A 20,969-nucleotide genomic window follows, 5' to 3' on the forward strand; every position below is an offset into this window, starting at 1 on the left:
ATGCTCTCAAATTTAGAGCTAAGCATGCCACACTTGTGGCCAACTATTTCTAAGCCACATTTGTGCCACCATGCCACAACTAGCCTAAACTTAGTTATGGCAAGGTTAGGCATCAACCAAACATCCCCTCCATTCTCCAGCGCACCTTAGGTAATCAATTAATAATTGACCTTTCCTATCTGTTGTATATATTTTACTAACATACTGTAGAGTATAATGCCTTGTTTGTTTTTGAAGCTGACAATCGAATCAACGATGGGCCTCTCGCGTCGATTCCTGAATCTGATCGTGGACAACCGCTTCCCAGGCGCCGTATCGCTGCTCTCGATCGACTTGAGGCGCCACAAGCTGTTCAACACAACAACACCTGCTGATCTGCCATTGATCAACAGATCTGTATCTGAATCAGAACGGCCGCCATGTGTAGCCAATGCTAACAATCATCAGAAGAAGAGGAAGAAGAAGACAGTAAAGATGAGGATGCTTCATCTTCCCGCGCCAACCATCGACCTTGAAGCCTCATCTAGGGGCTATAGCTGGAACATCAAGTGCTCACCGCTCACAGATCGCAAGCTGCTCTGCACGGACAACTATGGCCGCCATGTCCTCTTCGACTCCGAGGCGCGCCAAGTGGAGGACTTGCCCTTCCTCAACGAGCCCAAGAATTCGACCTTCTCCATCTTCATCCCTGGTGCTACTGACACCAATGGCTGTGACGACAATGGTGGTGGTGGTAGCATCTACATCATGGAGCATTCTCCCAATCATGAACAGGAACAGCGGTTGCTGAGCGGTCAGTTTGAGGCATTTGTCCATGGAAAGCACAACACCTGGTACAGCCAACTACTGCCGCCACCGCCATTCATCTATGACCCCAAGTACAAGCGACCCAAGATCAGCTCATATGCAGTACTGATTGACGACTGCGGCAGCGGCAGATCGCACATCTGCATATCAGTGGATCATATTGGCACCTACTGCTTGGACACGGTGAAACACACCTGGATCAGAGTTGGGGATTGGACACTACCCTTCACAGGCAAGGTTGAGTATGTACCGGAGTTGAAGTTGTGGTTTGGCATTTGCACCAGTGACTGGAAATTGGGAGCTATTGACCTCTCCACTATTCTCTCCACAGCCACCATGGAGGAGGACTCACAGCCACAGATAATAGGCACTTGGAAGGAGCTTGAGGCACCTCAACACTGGAATGAGATGCGTTGTCCTCAGCTTGCCAACCTGGGCTCAGGCAGGTTTTGCATCGCAAGGTTCTTCCACACTTGGACTACTCCCATGGAACCGAACTCATTTGGTTATGATTCAATTAAGGTACACTCTTTTTCTGATTTTGATTCTGATTCTGATTCAATTGAGTTTGAGGAGCACTCTTTTACTGTCTTGACCGGTACGGACGTAGTGCCGTGCGTCCATGATGGCAATGGGACTGGCAATGGCAATTACGCCAATGGCAGCAATGGGAAAGTGGAACTCCGAATGATCAAGCACAACTCGAAAAGCCACATATCTGATGGCATAGATGGTACAATTAGGCTAGTGTTCTGAATAACGTACTTTGGTTTGCTTCCAGACCCATGTATTATCTTATTATCCATCATTGTCGTCTGAATAGTTAGGGGACTTTGTTCTATATGAGACAATTTGGTGGTATCACTTTATCCTATGCATTTTCATTTCGAATTTGTAGTATTTGTGCAACTATTGTATTTAGATCAGCTTGTCCAGTTCTTTGTATTTGTTTGGAAAACAAATAACAGTGCACATAATGCTATGAATTGGCTTAGTGATCTGGCATGTTTTTTTTTTCAATCAAGGGTTAGTTGATGAAGGATCCGTGAAGTGGTCTGGACATAAAGCTTGTCTAGATCCATCATACTACGATGTACGGCGTGTCAGCGTGTGGCTGCATGGCGGCATTCCCTTCTCGTATTATTATTATTATATGGCTGTCACGATCTCAGCCTTTGAGTCACCCCGGCCCTATCATCTTCACTATTCCTAGTTCTTCAAATTTCTTTGTGGTTCCTTCTCTTCTAGTTTTAAATATAACCTCTAGGTTTCTTGACCACCATATAATCTGTTCAACTTCTAATTGATGAAAATACACATGATGATGGGAGTGGCTGAAGGCATTACCATTTCTTTTTGTTCCAGACGAAAACATGGCTTCATTGAAATTTCACAATAAACAATTCAATTGCCCTGGAAACTCTGAAATTATGTGTTCCAAGCAGGGGCCAAACTGAGTACACAAGAACCATTCCATTCATAAGAAAAAAGAAAAAACAAGTTCATACCCCTAATAGGCAGGATACACTGGGCACAAAGAAATATTAACATCCATGTTACTAACAAGTAAGCGTGCTGTGAAAACCAATGCACATTTACACAAGACATTCTGGACGCGATTGTACACTACAGGCAAGAACAGCAATCGACATGATGGCCAGAAAGTATAGCCTATTATGAGTTTTTACCTGCGTTGCTTCGGTGCAATACTGCAGATCAAATGTCATACTCCTTCCATCCCGAAAGAACTCAACCTAGGAGGGGTCACATCCCCTCTTGGATTCTGTCCAGATTCGTTGTACTAGGAGGGGTCATCCCCTCGGTTGAGTTTTTCTGGACAGAGGGAGTACGCAGGTGACACACATTCCAAGAATCAGGTGACAGCAGTCCACATTCCAAGAATCAAGTGGATCTGAAAGATGCGGTACCAGATTTTGCATCGAAGTGCTGTCAATGGCGGAAAGTTCTCACAGCTTGGTCAATTCTTCTCCGGCAAAGTGGACAATTCGTCAAATGAGAAGAGCAGTTCATACAGCAGCACATGTGGCCACACCTGCACGGTGTTTGATTTACATATTCATTCATAAATTTTTGAGGTGACAGTTTAATGAGAACAAAAGTTGCATAAAGAGATGGTATCGATCACAAAGATGACAATGGGGGTGATTCAGAAACAAAATCAAAATTTTGTACCAATCAGAGCTCAAAATGTAATGATAAGGTAACTACTCTTCAATTCAAATATTTGATCAGATTCCAACAAAAAATGTAATGCATAGTCTATAGTAATGTTTAAAGAGTTATTTATTATTCAGCAATATATAGACAGTTCTCATTGCTAAGAGGCTAAGAGTAAAGCTATATGATGGAATGCAAAATATAAGATACTTACGGCACAAAAACAGCATTATATTCCTGTTCAAGGCATATGACACATATGTCCAAGACCAATTGATCCTTTTTATTGTTAGAATCTACATCTGATGTACCATTGCCCCCTGTACAAAATAAAACTGATGTTATAAGACATGAACAAGTTATGATAAAATAGCCTAACCAATTGATAAGAAAAATGAAAAATCACCTTCAGCTTCTCTAGCTTGTCTTTGTGCAGCAGCAGCATGAACCCTGTATGGAAAAAATAATGCATTGTAACAACATTTTCAGTATCTTGCATTAGCAAAATCGTCAATGGTTACAAAACATATCCTAGTGTCCATCTGTATGCTACAATGTTAGTTTGTGATTTTCACCCCCGATATAAAATTACTCCAGGGTAAAACTTTTTTCAAGACAGCATCTCCAATGTCTTCCATTTCAGTTTTGTCCTAATGATATATATTAGCTGCTGGAAGCACATGCAGGTTCCACAATTTAAAAGATACAGAGATCACAATGCTATTGAACATTACAAGATGTTCCAAAGCATCTCATTCTGACCATGTCTAGCAAAGTGAGCAAACCACTGAAGAATGTAAATGGGAGTAACATGTCCGTCTAAATCCAAATAAGTGGTTGGTTAGCACACACCTCTTCTGTAATTCATGTCGTCGTTTTCTTTCGAGAAAATGCTGTAGTGCACGCTTTGCAAGAAGAAAGACACCAAATGCTGCAAATCCCATGGAAGCAAGCTGGTATAACCTGTTGTAGTAAAACACACTATTAGCCTCAAGAAGCCTAAAAGGAGAGAATATTCTACTGCATCTTCATACTTGGCCCATTTCCCAAGATTCATGATAAGTTGATCGATGCTTTTCGGGGATACATAAAATGGTCCTTTGTGTGGTCGTTGAATTCGAATAGTTCCAACATCATCTTTAATGGCCTAGTCATACAACATAAGAATCAAGAACGAAAGCAAGACTTAGCCATGTAAAGGAAAATAGGGCACCAACACAAGGCATTGCAGACGAATTAAAGCTATGAATTACCTCACCAACAACAGTCAATGAAGTTCCAGTTGGAAGAACCCTTTCAGTTCTCTTGACTCCAAGCATCTACAAGCATTATTTCTTAAACATGAATAATACTACTACAAGCATTTACATTAATAAAAATGCAATCGTTACTAAGTACTAACCTTCAGCCCTTGTAAATAGTCTAGAGTTCCACGCACAAGTGTCCGCCCTGACTCCTCAAAAACTTCGCTAGCAACAGTTAAAACTAACCCAGCTGCACCACGAGCTCCAACAACAAAAACACGGCCGGTACCATCATCCTGTGGTGAATTATATTAAAGTAGTATTGAGCATCTAAGAACCTAATATGCAATTTATGATACTAAACGAGCTCTAAATAGTATGTTAAAAGAATCAAGCTCCTTTCCTTTATTTTCTTGAGAAGCCATTTGTGCTCAATATTAAAAAAACTCTTTTGCTACCTTAAAATTGGGTTCATCAGCTTTTTAACAAATAATCTAGATGATGAGGTCTTGTCATTAGGTTTACATGGAGGAGCTCGATGTAGGTAGGGTTAGGCTATGGGGCTGATAAACAAGGTTTATACACAGAACAAGCTATATCAGCAAGATTATTACAGAAGTCCAGACATCCATATGACATTAGATGGTTCATCTACTATAAATCCAAGATTGAATAAATCAGCTGATATACAGTCACCAAGATTGGACACATAATGGCACTGTTTTATATCGAGACTAAACTGAATTACTTGTTTCAATAGAACCAAAGAAAATTAGTATATAACAACTACAGCAGTTAATTACCAGGTACCATGGAACTTCTTTGCTAACAGAAAGCATCACAGCGGAATCTTGAATCCATGATCCAGCATCGTTGTGCTTTAGGAAGTGTTGTTCTGCCTACCAGAGGAAAATGGTTAAGTAAAATTGCTAGGATATGCTTGCCACAAAACTAAAAGAAAAAGAAACCGTAGAAATGGAACCAATAGATACCGTTTCCTCTACTATTACACCTCTCATGCCACTTTGTTGGCAGATAAGTGGTGTATCTGAACCAACCCGTCCAGAGACTGCCACTACAAGTGGCAGGACCTTACTTGCAGTGTCCAATATAGCAGCTGTTGAAGACAATACAGATAGGTCAAAACAAAACTGACAAAAAGGTAGTATTATGTTTGTACCTAATTGGACAAAATTACAAGAACTTCATTTATAAAAAAAAACAGATTGACACACTACAATAAAGTTATAAATTCTTGTAGTATCTTAATGCTGGACTTCAATTACCACAACAACTCTCAAGTTTTGAACGCGTGCTACAAGAACAAATTGTGCTTCTCTGGAGAAAGTGGTGACACAGAAGTCTACTGCTTCATCACTGAATCTAGATGGACCTGAAATATTCTCCTAACACTTTATCTCATGCATCACTAGGATTGAATTAGCTCGAAGCATAAAAATTTCCCCAAAAGCCACGTACACGGTACATTAACCTCAATACAATAAATTAACAAAACCGCAGAGTAATAGAATTACTGCAGAATCCAGCTAATTAAGCACGTATTTAGCAGACAGCCAACAAAACATCAAACCAAACCAAACCCTCGCTCGCTCGCTCACCCAAATCCTTCGTGCTTCCGGCCCTCGCCACCGATCGCAGCACCTCCGCATCCCTGAGCAACAAATCCCCGGTCAGAACCATCAAAATCCCCCCAAAAAATCGCCCAAAAAAAATGCCGCCCTGCCAAAATCCCGCACCTGCCGCTGCTCCTCCCGAGGAGATACAGCGCCGCGGCGCTGAGGCAGCACCCGACTCCGCCCCATGGGATCAACATCTCGCAAGGAATCGCCAGGCGAGCACCGAATCCGGGGGGGGGGAGATCAGTGAGGAGGAGGACGACGAGGAGATGAAGCCGTGAAATTTTATTTTTATTTTCCCCCCTTTTTCGCGGCGAGGGAAGAGGAGGAGGCGGCGGGGAGGGGGACCGGGAGGCAAGCAAAGAACAGGATACGAGGAGTGCACCGGCCTCGGTGGGGGTGGGCCCCACATGTCAGTGAATACATTCCCTGACATGCGGGCCCCGCAGGGATATGCCACGGCCCCTATTAGATACTGGCCCAGAAGCGCTTTCAGTAAGACTTGGCCCTAGGGCCTGTTTGAGGGAGCAGCTGGAGCTACAACAAAGCTTCCCAAACTATCCAGATTTCCATGTAGAGAATGTATATGGAGAATCCAGAAAATAAACTATAATTTAAAAGCCGAGACTTCTAGTTTTTCTAGTTTCTCGCTAGCTGTTTCTTAGAATTTAAGCTACCAAAATGGAGTATGACCTTAGTTAGTTTTGGTAGTCAGCCACAGTTTCTCTTATAATCGAAAACTTGCTTAAATATTTTTCTTAAGATTCTAAAAAACTATTGTTGTGAAATTCATAAAATAAACTAAAATTGAAAAGTTAGAAGATTTTAAAAAACTACTGTATCTACTAATCGGTTGTTTCTCGTAATCTTAACCTTCGGCATAGGTAGGGCGAGCTCCTCTCGCTTACATGTGGGGCCTGGTCAACCTCGGTGGTTCGAACGCTGCAAGTGGGACCCACCTAGGGTTTTAAGAGGAGGAGGTTCTCGTCGTCGGCGGCGGCGGCGGGCAAAGGTTAGCCATGGAGAAGGCGAAGCTCTCGTCGGCGCTCTTCGCCGGCACGCACTTCGACCGCAAGCGCTTCGCCGGCGACTTCGCCCGGTTCCGGCAAGGCCCGCCTGCCCCAGACGTGGCCTCCGCCGCCGCGCCGTTGCCGGAGAAGAAGCGGAAGCGCCAGAGCAAGGCCAAGGCGAAGAAGAGCAAGAAGAGGCGCGCGGAAGGCGCCGACTCTGCTTCCGGTGAGTTCTTCTTCTCAAGAGGTTGTTGCTTTTTGGGAGTGTAATCTGACTCTGACTACTCTGCCGAGTGTTGTACGCTTTGCAGATGCTGTGGAAGGGTTCAATGTGTTCAAGGGATTGGCAGCAAAGAAGGATGAGGACGATTCGGAGAAGAAGGTCGAGACTGGTAAGAGTGAGGACTCGGAGGTTGTAAGGCGGAGGAAGGAAGTCGAGAGAGAAATCGAGGTAATGGCGTTTTGCAAATCCGTTGAGCTAGCTGTGTCTCTCTTTCGCAAAATTGTGCTTATGTAAAATATTTGAAAAAAATGTTTATCATCCAGCAACTATCTTGGATTAGAAATAATGGCAGAAATTAACATTTCGGTGTGTTCGGTTTGCATGTGTTGGATTGGTTTGCAGAGAGCGGCAATACTACGGAAGAAGTTTGATATTCACATTTCAGGACAAAATGTTCCAGCACCGCTAGAGAACTTTGAAGGACTGGTTTCAAGGTTAGTATCTGAATAATTCAAAGAGTTCAGACATACTAAATTCTTTATTATAGGTGCTGCTACATATTAACTTCAACACATCATGGTACCGTCTGAGGTGGATTTTAACCTACCTGATTTTGTGCACTAGGTATGGTTGCGACTCATATTTGGTTGGAAACTTGTCAAAACTTGGATTTCAAGAACCTACACCTATCCAAAGGCAGGCCATTCCAATTCTTCTATCCGTAAGTCATTTTGACTCTGTTTGGATATTTTTCCCCCTAGTGATTGAAAATTTTAGTTTTTTAGGGTCATATATCTGAAATTGCTTTGTTTCAGGGGAGAGAGTGCTTTGCCTGTGCACCTACAGGTTCTGGCAAGACTTTGGCTTTCTTGTTCCCAATCCTTATGAAAATCAAGGTATTTATCTTTGTGATATTGTTTTATGCTGTTTGTATGTGTTGTACTTGTACATTCTTTTTAAGCCATGTTGTTATAGCCAGGATCTAAAGAGGGTGTTAAAGCTGTGATTCTTTGCCCAACAAGGGAATTGGCAGCACAAACCACAAGAGAGTGCAAGAAGTTAGCAAAAGGAAGAAAGTTTTATATTAAACTAATGACAAAAGATCTATCAAAATCTGGGAATTTCAAGGATATGCATTGTGACATCCTGGTCTCCACCCCACTTCGTCTGGACCACGCTGTACAAAAAAGAGACCTTGATTTAAGTAGGTCTGTGATCATACCTTCATTATTTTGATTTGCACACTACTACCTGTTAGAAGCTAAACTTGATACATTATGAACTCTGTCTAATGGTTTATCATGAGTTTCAACCTTGGAATCCCGATTTCTAACATTTTTGTTGGAAAGCGAATGCATGCATACCAATCCGGATAATAATGGTATTTAGTAATGAAGTGATGGTTTACCTGCTAGAAGCTACACTTGGTACATTATGACTCTGTCTAGTGGATTATCATGATTTTCAACCTTGGAATTCCATATTCTAACGTTTTTATTGGAAAGTGAATGCACGTATTTAGTCATGAATGTTAGCTTTTTAGTGGAAGGTAAAATTCCTTCACTATATTACCCTGAAAACAATCTTAAGTGTTTATTCATCTCAAAAAATACTATAGAGCCTGTGCCTTGTTAATTCCCACCAATTTACTTACGAAATGGAAATTTAATTAGATCAATTCAACCGTCCCTTAGTGGCATCACAACTATATGTCTGCATGCCATTTATAAAGGAATGACAGGTTGCAATTTTCGCCATTGTTTTTCTTTTTATTCGTGGGCACCCAGTTCGATTTAACAGTAACATATGCTGTCTTTCAGAGTGGAATACCTTGTCTTGGATGAATCTGATAAACTTTTTGAGCTTGGATTTGTTGAAGTGATTGATTCAGTTGTCAAAGCCTGCTCGAATCCTTCAATAATTCGATCTCTGTTTAGTGCCACATTGCCTGATTCAATAGAAACGCTTGCACGCACGATAATGCACGATGCTGTTCGAGTCATCGTGGGAAGAAAGTAAGTATTGCTTTCACAGTGTGTACTGCGAAAACTATTTTTTCAGGGTTATTTTTGTCATTAATTCTTGACATACAGGAATTCAGCCTCTTCACTGATTAAGCAAAAGTTGATTTTCGCTGGAACTGAGAAGGGGAAGTTGCTAGCTCTTCGCCAAAGCTTTGCAGAAGTAAGCCATGATCCTTCTCTGACGGTTTTCTCCTAGTTTCCATCTTGCTGTTTCCGAGAGCTGATTAAACAATTTCAACTGTAGTCTCTCAATCCTCCAGTATTGATCTTTGTTCAAAGCAAAGAGAGGGCAAAAGAACTTTACAAAGAACTGGCATTTGATGACGTAAGAGCTGATGTAATTCATGCGGACCTTGATGAGGAGCAGGTATCACTTAATATCATTATTAGTTGCTAATAAATGTTTGTGGTAGTTTTGTTTTCACTGCTACACTTGGCTCAATTTCTATCTCCTCACTGAAGCGTCAAGATGCTGTTGACAACTTGAGAGCCGGAAAGACTTGGGTACTGATAGCTACCGAAGTCATTGCCCGGGGAATGGATTTCAAAGGTGTTAACTGCGTTATCAACTATGATTTTCCAGAGTCAGCTTCTGCCTATATTCACAGAATAGGTAAGTATCTGGCTTTGACAGGCTACACGCACCCGTCTGTGCATTTTTGTGAATGATGTCTTGTACATAAGCATCTGCGTGGAAGGCCTGAGTTCTGATGTGCATTTGATTGGTTGGATACTGATTATATGGTCCTCTTTTCAAATTTATATTATTGTTATTTTGCCTGTTAGGCTTGTTTAAATTTACATTCCAGTCTGATACTGTAGCCAGATATATCATATACCTCTATTGATCAGTTTAGTTCAGTTTCATGTATATGCAATTTTTTTTCTCTTATGAAAGACCTGGCATCATGTTTTTCTTCCGCCATCTCATGATTCATGAACTAACTAGGGAAAAAAAAACTCCTTTCTTGTTATATAGGACGATCTGGAAGAGCAGGTAGATCAGGGGAGGCCATCACATTCTTCACCGAGGAGGATAAGCCATTCTTGCGGAACATCGCAAATGTGCTGATATCTTCAGGCTGCGAGGTTCCTTCTTGGATAAAGGCATTGCCTAAACTCAAGCGCAAGAAGCACAGGGTGAACCGGGATCCCATCTCCACATTACCAGACGAAGATTGAGTTTCCCTGTAACGTTTCTAGATGAAGATTGAGTTTCCCTGTAACGTTTCTAGATGGCACCTTGGCTTCAGTTTTCCTGTTTGAATGCCAGAAACTGCTGCCTCTATTAGTTTTGTTGACTGAAGCCTGAGATGAGAATACACTTGCCTTTTGTTATTTACAGTTTTGACTGATCAATTGAATAGATTATTTCTGAATTTACAATTAGATTCATCGCATATCCCAACATACAACCAATCACAGGCATTTACCATTTTCAGTCTGTCCTGTGGTCATTTGTTAACTGTCTTGCAGAGCCTGCATGATCTCCATGGCATCATCTACAAGTGAGGCCAGAGTTGAGCTGTGCCTGCTCAGCCCAATGCTGCCAGAGAACATGTTGAAGCTCTCGAGCTCGGACGTCGACCTGACGACGCTCCTGAGCTCCTTCTCCAGCTCCATGCTCCTGAAGAAGGGGACGAGCTCGGCGTCGCCTCTCATCATGGCGATGGCGAGCTCGATGACGAACCTTCTCATCCTCGGAACCTTCACCCTGGGTGTCCTGTGCTCTTTCAGAATCTCCACTAGCCTCCTTGCAATGTCTGTATCTGGTACACCTGCCTTTCCAAAGATTTCCTTGTGAAATTCAGGTGTTGCAAGCCTTGTAATCTGTATTGCCAATCCTATAGACACCTCAAGCAAGCTGCTCTTCTCAACCATAATTGCTTTGAACACCTGTGAAATCATGTAGCAGACATCATTCATCAAATCATAGCAACGATGTCTACTGAAGAATGAAATAAGTGATCTTGTTCTAGAGTATCTATTCTATGCCCCTGAGTTTACTCTAGTTAAATGTTTTTTTTATTGGTTTCTTTGATTTGTTTCAAAAGAACATCAACACAAGAATTCTCTCATGGTTGCAGTGACATGAGTAGCACTTCATGGTCCTAAGTTCAAGTCTCTATAGGAGCAAATTTCAGTTTGGGTTATTTGAGGGCTAAATTCCCTGTTTGATGGGTTAAGTTCCCAATTAAAAAGGCTATATATATCCGAACTTTTTCTTCAAACTTTCAACTTTTCCATCACATCAAAACTTTCCTACACACATAAACTTCCAACTTTTTCATCACATTGTTCTAATTTCAACCAAACTTCCAATAATTAAAAAGGCTATATATATCCGAACTTTTTCTTCAAACTTTCAACTTTTCCATCACATCAAAACTTTCCTACACACATAAACTTCCAACTTTTTCATCACATTGTTCTAATTTCAACCAAACTTTCAATTTTAGCGTGAACTAAACACAGCCTAGGTAAAAATTACCCTTCTCTAAAAAAAAGAATTCTCATCCTTTTTTGGTTGGTTTTTGAGAACTTTCTATTGGGACAGCTAAGTTCCCTATTAAAAAGGCTATATATATCCGGTTAGATGTAGAGGCTAGGTAAAAATTACCCTTGTAAAAAAAGAATTCTCTCATATTTTTTGGTTGGTTTTTGAGAACTTACTATTGGGACAGCTGCAGTGAGGCTGCTGAGCTGCAAGAAGTGGTCGCTCCTGCTGTACCTGCACAGGTTCAGTAGGATTCTGGATGACGTGATCTGCAGCCCGGGGTGGTGCAGCGTCATCACCAGCCTCTCGACGACGGCGGCTTCCCGGAGTATCCGGTCGCAGTTGGCGGCGCTCTCGAGGGCGAGCAGCGCCACCACCTCGCCGGCCTGCAGCCTGATGTGCGCCGCCCCCTGCGCCGCGTAGGCGACCGCCGGAGCCGACTCCGGCGAGCCGGCGAACATGTCCAGCAGATGCGCGATCATGTCGCCCGTGCAGCCGATCTTCTCCTTGGCGTCGCCGTCGATGGCGAGGTCGGCGAGGACGCCGATCGCCGTCAGCTGCATCTTGCCGTGGCGCTCGCCGCCGTGCTGGAGCACCTTGCGGATGTTGCCGAGGACGAACACGTTGTCGGAGATCTCCCTCCTGATCGCCTCGCCGGTGTGCCCCGGCGTGCTCGAGAGGTTCTTCACCACCTGCAGCGACCGGAGCACCGTCTTCGCCGGCAGGCTCCCCTCGCCGCCGGCGCCGATCTGCAGCGCCGCCCTGCTCGTCCGGGTGAAGTGTATGATCCTGGAGAGGACGCCCCTTGTGCTCGAGATCTTCGCCGCGTTGCCGTGCTCGCGCGCCAGCTTCTTCATGATGTGGAGCCCCATCTCGTTCATGGCGAGATCGCCGGCGGCGGCGTCGGTGGTGGGGGTCTCGAGTAAGGTGGAGATGGACTCGATGGCGCCGGGGATGGTGGCGACGCGGATGAGGTTGCGGCGCTTGCCAGCGAGGCGGAGGACGACCTCGGCGGCGAGCGACCTGACGCGGCGCTTGCTGGGGCTCTTCCAGCTCACCATCTCCACCAGCCGCTCGACGGTGGCCGCCGACGTGCCGATCTTGCGCACCGCCCGCCTCGCCGAGTCGCGGTTGGCGATGGAGCCCCGGAGGATGTGCGCGCCGATGAGCTGCTCGTCGCCGGAGTCCGATGAGAGGAGCTCGACGGCGAAGGAGACGAGGTCCATCCGCGTGGCGTCGAGGATGCCGCCCTCGACCGACCTCGAGAAGGCGCGGTAGAAGAACCGCTTGATCGGCACCACGCCGGCGTCGCCGAGGTCGCACTCGCCGCTCACCGCCTCGACCAGGCGCCGATAGCTGAGCACCCACTCCCAGTACGCGCGCTCCACCAGGAAGATCACCGCCTCCGACAGCGCGAGCACGTAGAACAGCATCAGCGCGTAGTACGCGTTCTTGTTGCCGCCGCCGCCATTGTCGCCGGCGAAGCGGAGCGTGGCGAGGCGCAGCAGCGACAGCGCGACGCACGCCGACGCCGAGAGGAGCTGGAGCCAGTAGAGGACGTAGCTCACGTTCCTCGCCTCGACGAGCCAGCCGCCGAGGGGGAGGAGGTGGATGGGCGAGGCCGCCGCCGCCTTGTGCGGCGGCGGCGGGTCGTCGTCGTCGTCTCCGGCGGCGGCGGCGGCGGCGTCCGGGAGGTGCATCGGCTGCTCCTGCAGATCGAGCTCGTTGCTCCGGCTGAACACCCTCGTCCCCTCGACGAGGAGGATGGCGGTGACGAGCCAGAAGTCCCGGGCGTCGAGGTCGGCGGCGAACCCGCCGAGGATGACCACCGTCGCCCACACGAAGCAGACGGCGCCGACGTGCGACGCGGCCTTCTCGAGCACCGCGACGTGGAGCGCGAACGCCGTCACCTTGCGCTCCGGCACCACGTCGTCGACGCCGCCGCCGTCGTCGGAGGCGGTGGCGGCGTGCATGGACGAGACCTGGTGCTCCACCGGCCGCCGCTGCGGCTCGTACGACGACGCCGTCGAGTCGCCGGTGTGCGTTCTCCGGTGCCTCGCCGTCGGCGGCGGCAACGGCGGCGGCTGCACTAGTATTTGCATGGGAATGTCCACGCCGCCGGCGCCGGCGCCGCCGCCATGATCAGCCGTAGTGTCGATGGCCATTAGCCTTGTATTCCCGAGTGCGTGCACAAGTGCACTTGGGGTTTAATTTCCATGGTTTTTTGCATGGTGATGTTATAAGGTTGAAGCTGATTGGGCGGGAGGCTAATTTTTCATCTAAATTAATTTTGCTGGATCTTGTGTGAAAGCAATCAGAAGAGAAAGATGAAATGAGATTCGTGTGGCTTCAACGTGCAAGAAACAAAGTTTCATCAAGTTCAGATACACGCTCGAGTAGATTACAAGTTGTTTATTGCATTCCTGTGCAATGCAATGGAGCAAAAGCTGTGTTTACCTTGCCGGTTTTCAAGTTGTTTAACCTGCAGGTTACATCATCTTGTGTCATGTAATGTTGAGACTTGCTGAACTTCTCATGTTACAGTGCAGTAGCCAAGACATGTTTGATTTTGATTGTTGGAAGGATTATTGGTGAGAATTATCTATAATCAAATATTTATTAATAAAAATAATAAATAGAGCAAATAGTCCATAATCCATTTCAATAATCAGTAAATAAAATCTTTATAGACAACCTTTCACCGTTTCACGCAACAGTCATTTTCAGAGGTTTACATACCATTGCCAACTCTATAACTGCTTCTCGTACACTCAGATTGCATCTCAATCAACTTGTTTTTAATCTCCAAATTAAGAGGATCCTCTTCATTCAACCATTCTCTTAGACTAGATCACATAACATTTCTCGGATTTTATATATACATGTTACTTGATCATGGGTACGTCAAGCAATCCTATGTCTGAGTCAACAGGCAAAATGACTTCATTTGATAAATCCAGAAGCCAAAACAATCATCCGGGTTGCTTATCTGAACACTGCCGGGTAGCCGAAGACCTACGGGTTCAGGCTTTATACATGCAGAATTCAGTGTATTCTTTAAGCAGAAACCGTACCCGTAGCTTCAGGAATGGAAGAGTACATTTCGTGCCGCGCAACGAGGAAATCATTCTCCGGCCGTACGGTGTTCCACGCCCGGTAGGCCGGCGGCGCCGCCGCAACCAATGACCAATCACCAAATCCAACACCTCTGGAGTTTGGAGTTTACTCTGCATCCAAACAAACAAATTCAATTGAATTTCAGTGCATCGAATTCTACTGAGAAACCGGCAGCAATTACAATAAAAAGGTAACTCTTGTACTACACATCACTCCTCATGGTTCATGGACTTTGGCAATTTAGCACCACTTGACAATAAGTAATAACATGATGGTATATTTTACCTCTTCCGTTTGTTTTTTTTCTGTAATGCGTACAACTCTTAGGTAGATAGAGAGGAAGATGCCATCAGCTGTGACATTTTCCTAGAAGATGAACATTGGCATGTCAGTCAAGAAAACTATGCTCCAGCTCTATCGGGAGAATAATACAAATAAAGGGAACTTCGCATGCGTAGTAATCGAAGTTGCTGCTGACTCATCATTGGATTAACCGGTGCTCTCGTGTCAGCTGTCTCCTGATTGCCTACAACCCTGCCCCTTCAGGAGGTATACTTTAGAAAGTGCATCAGTATTCTTCGTAGCATATACAGAATTCCAGATAGATACATCAAAGAACCTGAACTGATTCATGAGTATGTCCACACAAACAGAGAATGTACTGGTAGATGTAGCAGAGAGAGTTGCCCAACCTGAGGCGAGCTGGCATAGCGCGATGCCAGAAGAGCAGCTGAATTGCTTTGTTCGAGTTGTTGCCTCCGTTGAGAGGGTGGGCAACGCCCTCGGCACACTGGCGTTCACCTGGGCCACCGTTGTCCTCCTTGGAGGATACCCAACTAGTATCACCTGTGTGGACTTTGCGTATGCCACAGCATTGTTCTTCTTAGAAGCTGCAAGGTATGCATCAATGATCAGTCACATGTGATAATGTTAGTCACAAACCTGTGTACTCATGTTATCACTACACTTAGCATTCGTAAGACCATGATCAGATTATCTAGTACTTAGCAATTTATCAAGTCCAAAAGGATTGTTGTTCATTTGGTTGATATATCATCCTGTTTTTCTCGGTTTCCATGTGATGCACCGTGCATATTTTCAGGATGTTCTGCCCCAACAGATCAGAGTACCAACTTTTCTTCAGGACTCGCGGAGCTTTGAGACCTTTCTCATGGAATAGAGTGATTGTGGTGATATGTTTGAATAATGTTGGTTTATTCCTCCCAAGCACCAAAAGTAAAGAATTGTCGGTTTCCATATTGATGCTTGTTGCTGCCACCTTGCCTTTCCCAGGAGTTCACAAACTTAAAGGTGGTCCATTACGCAATGCTATATCACTATTGAGCCCCTTGGTTGTAATGGTGCTGTTGATCCCCTGTCTATGGTGCAAAGATACAACACCAGCACCAAAATGGCATTTGCTACTCCTAGCTAGGGCCTTTTACACACTGTTACTGGTCATGGTGTTGCTACTAACGATCAGCAAATTGCAGTTTCCAAGCATCGTCAGACTAGTTCATAGGCTTGTCATCCACAAATCATTATCCTGCCACCAAGTCATTTTGTTTTCTTGCATGTACCTTGCAGCAGTGCCCTTGGTGTTCTTTTCTCCATTTTTGTTAGTAATGATAGTATTCGCTCTGTTGACAGCAATGTGTGGCAGTTTACAGATTCCAGCTGCAGTCATGCGCATTGTTATTGGATCGATCTGCCTTTTGCACCAAGATTATTATGGCAAAGGTGGCCATGCAAATAATTCTGACAAGACAAACCTCAAGCCAACACTTAATGTCTTCTATGGAATGGTGCTCGGTCAAGGGATACTATACATTGTGGCTCGCATAATGGAGTTTTTCTCATTCTTTCCTCGGAGATCATTGGCCCGTCGTGGTGGGTTCAGGGGTCAGCAGGGAGTCAAATCTGTTGATATGTACTACACACATGCATTTGAGAAATGTATGAACGCTAGCATCCTTGCTCCAAAGAAGTTGAACCTCACCAATTTTGCCATGGAATCCCTCGAATCAGACTCAAGGAAGAAGCAGCTCTGCGGGGTTCGAATTCTGTATAGCCTTGTGAACAGAGAGCCCTATGACAAACAAGTCCTGTCAAAAGTCACCAACTCCATGAAGACGGTCACCACACTGATCCAAATGCTGGGATGGACTAACCAAGAAGACAATCAAATTAGATTGCTTGCCGTGAAGATTACAGCTGAGCTTGCTAGAGGTCTCCAGATTGTCACAATCCCTGGTGCAATGAACTCCATATCATCACTTCTGGACAACCAGAACAAACAGCAGATACAGGAACTCATAATTCAGAAAGACAGTGGTGGTGAGGAGAATTGCTGGATACTCAAACTTTGGCATCAGATGACTAAAAAGTGGTCCATTCTAGAGGAGGAGCAGTGGACAGAAACTGATGTTTTCCCGGTACTTGGCCTTGTAACTCTTGAGAGGCTAGCTACATATGATATTGTCAACTGCATGGAGATCAGCAGATCAATGGACCTCATCCCAAAGATCACAGAGTTCACGAGTAACAACAGTGAGAGAATATGTGTCAATGAGACAAGTCAGAAAATACTGATTGATTTGTCATTGAAGGTGCTGAGAAGACTGGCAAGCATTGGTGGGGAAACTGGTATAACATTGAGGCACAAGATATCAGAAGATCCCTTCCTACTTGGCAACCTTGCTGAGATTTTGGAGGATAGCAAGAGCAGTCAGGAACTGAGGAAGTTGACAATAGATATCCTTATAAAACTTGCCATGGATGAGACTACAAAGAGAGAGATTGGGAGCATCCAGGTGATTGTTCAGATGTTGATGTTTGCATTCACTGCGCAAGATGATCTGCCAGGTGCATATTCTGACTGCTCGATGACAATGAAAGCAGGACAAGCATTGTCAATGCTAACACTAGAAAGTGCAGACAACTGCTCAGCTATCATGAAGGAACCTGCGCATAGATTCTTTAAGGATGTGGCAAGAATGCTAGTGCATGACAACAGGTACATACATGTTGCAGCAAATGTACTGCAAAACCTGTGCAAACACTCTAGAGTCGAGCTAGGAGATTCAGATTTGGTGGAACTTTCCAGTGTCCTACCAGAGGTGAGATCTCCACCTATGTATGATAATATTTGGCATATTTTTTTAAAAAAAAAACAATGAGAAGCACAGGAGGGCTTTGGCCCCATTCTAAACTACAACTTTCTCGTCTTCCGTTAGCACGCTTCTCAAATTGTTAAACGGTGTGTCTTTTGTACAAGATTTCTATATAAAAGTTTCTTAAATAAATTAAATAAATCCAATTTTCAAGCTTGCAATAATTAATACTTGACTAATCATGCGTTATTGACTTGTCTCGATTCGCATGCCGCAAAAAAAGGTTGTCCCAAACACAGCCTGTATTTATATTTTGTATGAAGAAGGGGCTGAGAAACCAAAATTTTAGCTTCTTATTTAGGATATCTGTTTTCGCCAGATATTTGATTCTAGAGTCTAACTTACATGATGCTGCGTTATACCGTCTACAGGTGTTGGGACAAGTAATGGATGCAGAGGGAAAAGAACTCGAGGTCCTTGTTGGCCTCAGTTCACAAATATGCAGGGTTAGTCCTAAAAGCTTTTCAAAAGCGCTAGAACAGGGTCAGAAGGAGGCAAGATTCGTGGAGAAGCTAATCAATGCACTAAATGCGAATATGAAACCCAATCCACAGTTTCCAGGAATCAGAAGTGTGATAGTTGAGCAGTGTATATACATGATGGAGCTGAGCTCTCGTTATGCAACATATTTCAGAAATCATGAATTGATGGAAGCATTAATAAGGGTGGAGAAGACACCATCAAGGGCTGAAAAATACAGGCTTTTCTTGGGCAACACAGGGCTCATTGAGCACAGAGTGAATCTGTCCTCTCTTGTGGAGAGGGCAAAACAGTTGATGGCCGTGCATTCAACTCAACAGCCTTGAGAATCCAATTAGATTTTCGATCATATTTACCACTAGCCTTTGGATCATCCTGGTCCACTAGGATATCTTTGTAATTCAAATTACTGATTGGCCCAGAAAACACTGGTGCTAAGCTCTGGCTAATAATTTATCTGTACAGTTTAAACTTGATCCTTTTCAAAAAAGGACTATAGAGAAATAAACAAAACAAGTGCACATAAAGATTCTTAGGCGCAAAAAGGAAAAAAAAAATCAAAATTGCATGTTTATTTGACATACATCGAGTTCAATATTCAACATTTGTTTTATTCCCCAATCAAAGTGATCATGTCAATTGAACTGTTAAGCAACTATCCCAAATGGTGTACTGATAAATACTCTATGATTCCTAACCTATTTTGTTTTCTTGGACTAAATATCAAATAAGGCAAGTTTGGCATAAATGATCCTGTAAATAAGTGATGAATAAGAAAATATTCTGACATTAACACGGATGGGTCTGTTTTTTCTAACGGTCAGGCCGTTGCCGACGTTTTATATAAAAGAAGAAAGTGTCTCATTTTAAGAAAAAAAAAACATGACAAAACCTTACAATGCACGGTAAATTAGGGGAAACTGCACGGAAACCACAACTCACCACCAACTAACCTAATCAGCCATGGCAGCGAAAATAGGAGTTACAGTACCACTAGCACCACACAGTTCTGATGTTCGAAGTAAATCCTGAAGTATACCGTATATATTCAGCAGAAAAACTCAACAGTTTCTGTCGCGAGCATGGGGGACGGTTCTTGTTGACTATAGAAGAACGGATATGGCTTATCTGGTCCCTGCAGCTAGTATAGCAAGTTTAATTTGAGCAGGAGTGAGTGGGTCTGTGAGTGCTTCCGTCACTGCTCGTATGAACAAGAACAACGATGGAAGGTGAATGGCTGGTGCACTCACTCTATGCTCCATGTGAATTTGTGAAATTTGGGTTTTGCTGCCCGAGTGGCTGGGGCCTAGTCGCTCGCTCCCGGCAGCATCTGATCCCACTTCCTCTTGTGAAAATTTTTTATATTCATCGTGAGGTCCAAGTGTGCGGCGCACTAGGCAGCAAATTAAATTAATCCCCCAAAATAATATACTACTCCCTCCATTTCACAATGTAAGTCATTCTAGCATTTCCCACATTAATATTGATGCTAATGAATTTAGACATATATATTTATCTAGATTCATTAGCATCAATATGAACGTGGAAAATGCTAAAATAACTTATATTCTGAAACGGAGAAAGTACTAATTTGCACCGAACTAAGTACTAGAAGAGAGCAAAAGCACCGCTTAAACGGTTGAACCCTAGCTAATATTCGGGTGCCTTTCACACACCCCCTTAAACAAAATCGCCAAAAATGCTTTTCATGATGTATGAGGAAACCTAAGATTTCGAGGTTGGGAAAAACCAAATCCGCAGGAGCGGACGGGGAATCGAGACCTAATCTCCCCCGCGGATCTAGGCCCCAAGCATTTGGGCGCGGCGCGGCAAAATTAATACCGAATCGAATCGAATTTTTTTTCGATCGAAACCGCGATCGAGAGGAAAAAAAAAAGGAATGCATCGGAGGAACACGGAAGGGAAGCAATCGACTCACCGTGCTCCTTGCAGAGGCCAGAGCGGGGGCTCTGCGACCTGCGAGCGGTCACATCGCAGAGATCATGGAGACACAGTGAAACTAAAGGCAGCCCGTCTCTCTCACAGTCTCACTCTTTAGCAAATTTTACCAAAACGTCCATGTGCGCTGCAGAAAAAAAAATGGAATTTTCCTTCTCTCCTTTTTTTTTCAAGTGGTTTGAAATTGACCTCTGGCAAAAATTAACGAGCTATATAAATTTTTTTTAGGAAGATAATGCTTTATTGATCATTTTAAAAGTTGGATACAATTACGATCAGCAGCTCTCTAGTATATAGGGGAGCTTGCATATGCCACGCACACAATGAGCTATATAAATTTTTTTTATTTGTTTTCTAGCATGTCTTTTATAAACTTGTAATGGTGCAATGAGTATTTGCACATATATTCACTCTCCTATTTTTTTTGTTTTAAATATTTGTCACTTGTGACTAATTACAATACTTTGAACACTGATGTTACAATACTTTGAACACTGATAAATTTTAAGTAGTTAAATCACGATATATACTTAATTAATACGGAGTACTTCAAATTTTATATGTTTTCTTCGAAGGTCAAAATTATCAAAAAAAAAAGTATATAGACTATTTAGAGACAT

The 20,969-nt window shown here is 43.9% G+C and overlaps 4 protein-coding genes and 1 long non-coding RNA gene across 8 annotated transcripts; 2 read left to right on the plus strand and 3 right to left on the minus strand.

Annotated features, from left to right (window-relative positions):
• Positions 1 to 255: 255 nt before the first annotated feature.
• Positions 256 to 1,563, plus strand: LOC127778740 (uncharacterized). Its single transcript, XM_052305360.1, has 2 exons — positions 256 to 1,329; positions 1,384 to 1,563. Exons 1-2 carry the CDS (start codon positions 256 to 258, stop codon positions 1,561 to 1,563), a joined length of 1,254 nt encoding a protein of 417 aa, XP_052161320.1.
• Positions 1,564 to 2,261: 698 nt separating this feature from the next.
• Positions 2,262 to 6,233, minus strand: LOC127780709 (E3 ubiquitin-protein ligase SP1). Of its 2 annotated transcripts, XM_052307667.1 has the most exons (12): positions 5,987 to 6,233; positions 5,849 to 5,901; positions 5,222 to 5,346; positions 5,033 to 5,128; positions 4,388 to 4,525; positions 4,239 to 4,304; positions 4,020 to 4,132; positions 3,838 to 3,948; positions 3,392 to 3,435; positions 3,200 to 3,305; positions 2,736 to 2,860; positions 2,262 to 2,640 (listed from the first exon to the last, which is right to left on the minus strand). In XM_052307667.1, exons 1-11 carry the CDS (start codon positions 6,061 to 6,063, stop codon positions 2,758 to 2,760), a joined length of 1,032 nt encoding a protein of 343 aa, XP_052163627.1. In that variant the 5' UTR covers positions 6,064 to 6,233; the 3' UTR covers positions 2,262 to 2,640; positions 2,736 to 2,757. The 2 variants fall into 2 exon arrangements, with proteins under 2 accessions (XP_052163627.1, XP_052163626.1); XM_052307666.1 differs by having other exon boundaries at positions 2,262 to 2,860; positions 5,987 to 6,232.
• A 603-nt stretch (positions 6,234 to 6,836) lies between these two features.
• LOC127779324 (DEAD-box ATP-dependent RNA helicase 57) lies at positions 6,837 to 10,467 on the plus strand. The gene is made up of 11 exons (XM_052306057.1): positions 6,837 to 7,102; positions 7,188 to 7,327; positions 7,502 to 7,593; positions 7,724 to 7,820; positions 7,915 to 7,995; positions 8,075 to 8,307; positions 8,920 to 9,114; positions 9,193 to 9,283; positions 9,368 to 9,490; positions 9,586 to 9,736; positions 10,103 to 10,467. Exons 1-11 carry the CDS (start codon positions 6,886 to 6,888, stop codon positions 10,303 to 10,305), a joined length of 1,623 nt encoding a protein of 540 aa, XP_052162017.1. The 5' UTR covers positions 6,837 to 6,885; the 3' UTR covers positions 10,306 to 10,467.
• A 113-nt stretch (positions 10,468 to 10,580) lies between these two features.
• Positions 10,581 to 13,785, minus strand: LOC127779323 (uncharacterized). Its single transcript, XM_052306056.1, has 2 exons — positions 11,797 to 13,785; positions 10,581 to 11,019 (listed from the first exon to the last, which is right to left on the minus strand). Exons 1-2 carry the CDS (start codon positions 13,783 to 13,785, stop codon positions 10,585 to 10,587), a joined length of 2,424 nt encoding a protein of 807 aa, XP_052162016.1. The 3' UTR covers positions 10,581 to 10,584.
• A 471-nt stretch (positions 13,786 to 14,256) lies between these two features.
• LOC127779325 (uncharacterized) lies at positions 14,257 to 20,454 on the minus strand. Of its 3 annotated transcripts, none has more exons than XR_008018644.1 (4): positions 20,330 to 20,454; positions 15,430 to 15,627; positions 15,023 to 15,277; positions 14,258 to 14,847 (listed from the first exon to the last, which is right to left on the minus strand). It is a non-coding gene; the product is annotated as an uncharacterized LOC127779325 (long non-coding RNA). The 3 variants fall into 3 exon arrangements; XR_008018643.1 differs by having other exon boundaries at positions 15,023 to 15,291; XR_008018642.1 differs by having other exon boundaries at positions 14,257 to 14,847; positions 15,023 to 15,627.
• Between the last annotated feature and the right edge of the window lie 515 nt (positions 20,455 to 20,969).

This window comes from Oryza glaberrima, chromosome 7 (assembly GCF_000147395.1).
Source record: "Oryza glaberrima chromosome 7, OglaRS2, whole genome shotgun sequence".
Lineage (NCBI taxonomy): Eukaryota > Viridiplantae > Streptophyta > Magnoliopsida > Poales > Poaceae > Oryza > Oryza glaberrima.

Excerpts from the sequence above, each read along its gene's own strand:
- LOC127779323 (XM_052306056.1), bottom strand. The coding sequence starts at position 13,785 with ATGGCCATCGACACTACGGCTGATCATGGCGGCGGCGCCGGCGCCGGC. Across the intron at positions 11,020-11,796 it reads TCACTGCAGCTGTCCCAATA|GTGTTCAAAGCAATTATGGT; the intron begins GTAAGTTCTCAA and ends ATGATTTCACAG.
- LOC127779324 (XM_052306057.1), top strand. The coding sequence starts at position 6,886 with ATGGAGAAGGCGAAGCTCTCGTCGGCGCTCTTCGCCGGCACGCACTTC. Across the intron at positions 7,328-7,501 it reads AAGTCGAGAGAGAAATCGAG|AGAGCGGCAATACTACGGAA; the intron begins GTAATGGCGTTT and ends ATTGGTTTGCAG. Across the intron at positions 9,737-10,102 it reads TGCCTATATTCACAGAATAG|GACGATCTGGAAGAGCAGGT; the intron begins GTAAGTATCTGG and ends CTTGTTATATAG.
- LOC127778740 (XM_052305360.1), top strand. The coding sequence starts at position 256 with ATGGGCCTCTCGCGTCGATTCCTGAATCTGATCGTGGACAACCGCTTC. Across the intron at positions 1,330-1,383 it reads TTGGTTATGATTCAATTAAG|CACTCTTTTACTGTCTTGAC; the intron begins GTACACTCTTTT and ends GAGTTTGAGGAG.
- LOC127780709 (XM_052307667.1), bottom strand. The coding sequence starts at position 6,063 with ATGTTGATCCCATGGGGCGGAGTCGGGTGCTGCCTCAGCGCCGCGGCG. Across the intron at positions 4,305-4,387 it reads ACTATTTACAAGGGCTGAAG|ATGCTTGGAGTCAAGAGAAC; the intron begins GTTAGTACTTAG and ends TAATGCTTGTAG. Across the intron at positions 4,133-4,238 it reads CATTGACTGTTGTTGGTGAG|GCCATTAAAGATGATGTTGG; the intron begins GTAATTCATAGC and ends TTGTATGACTAG.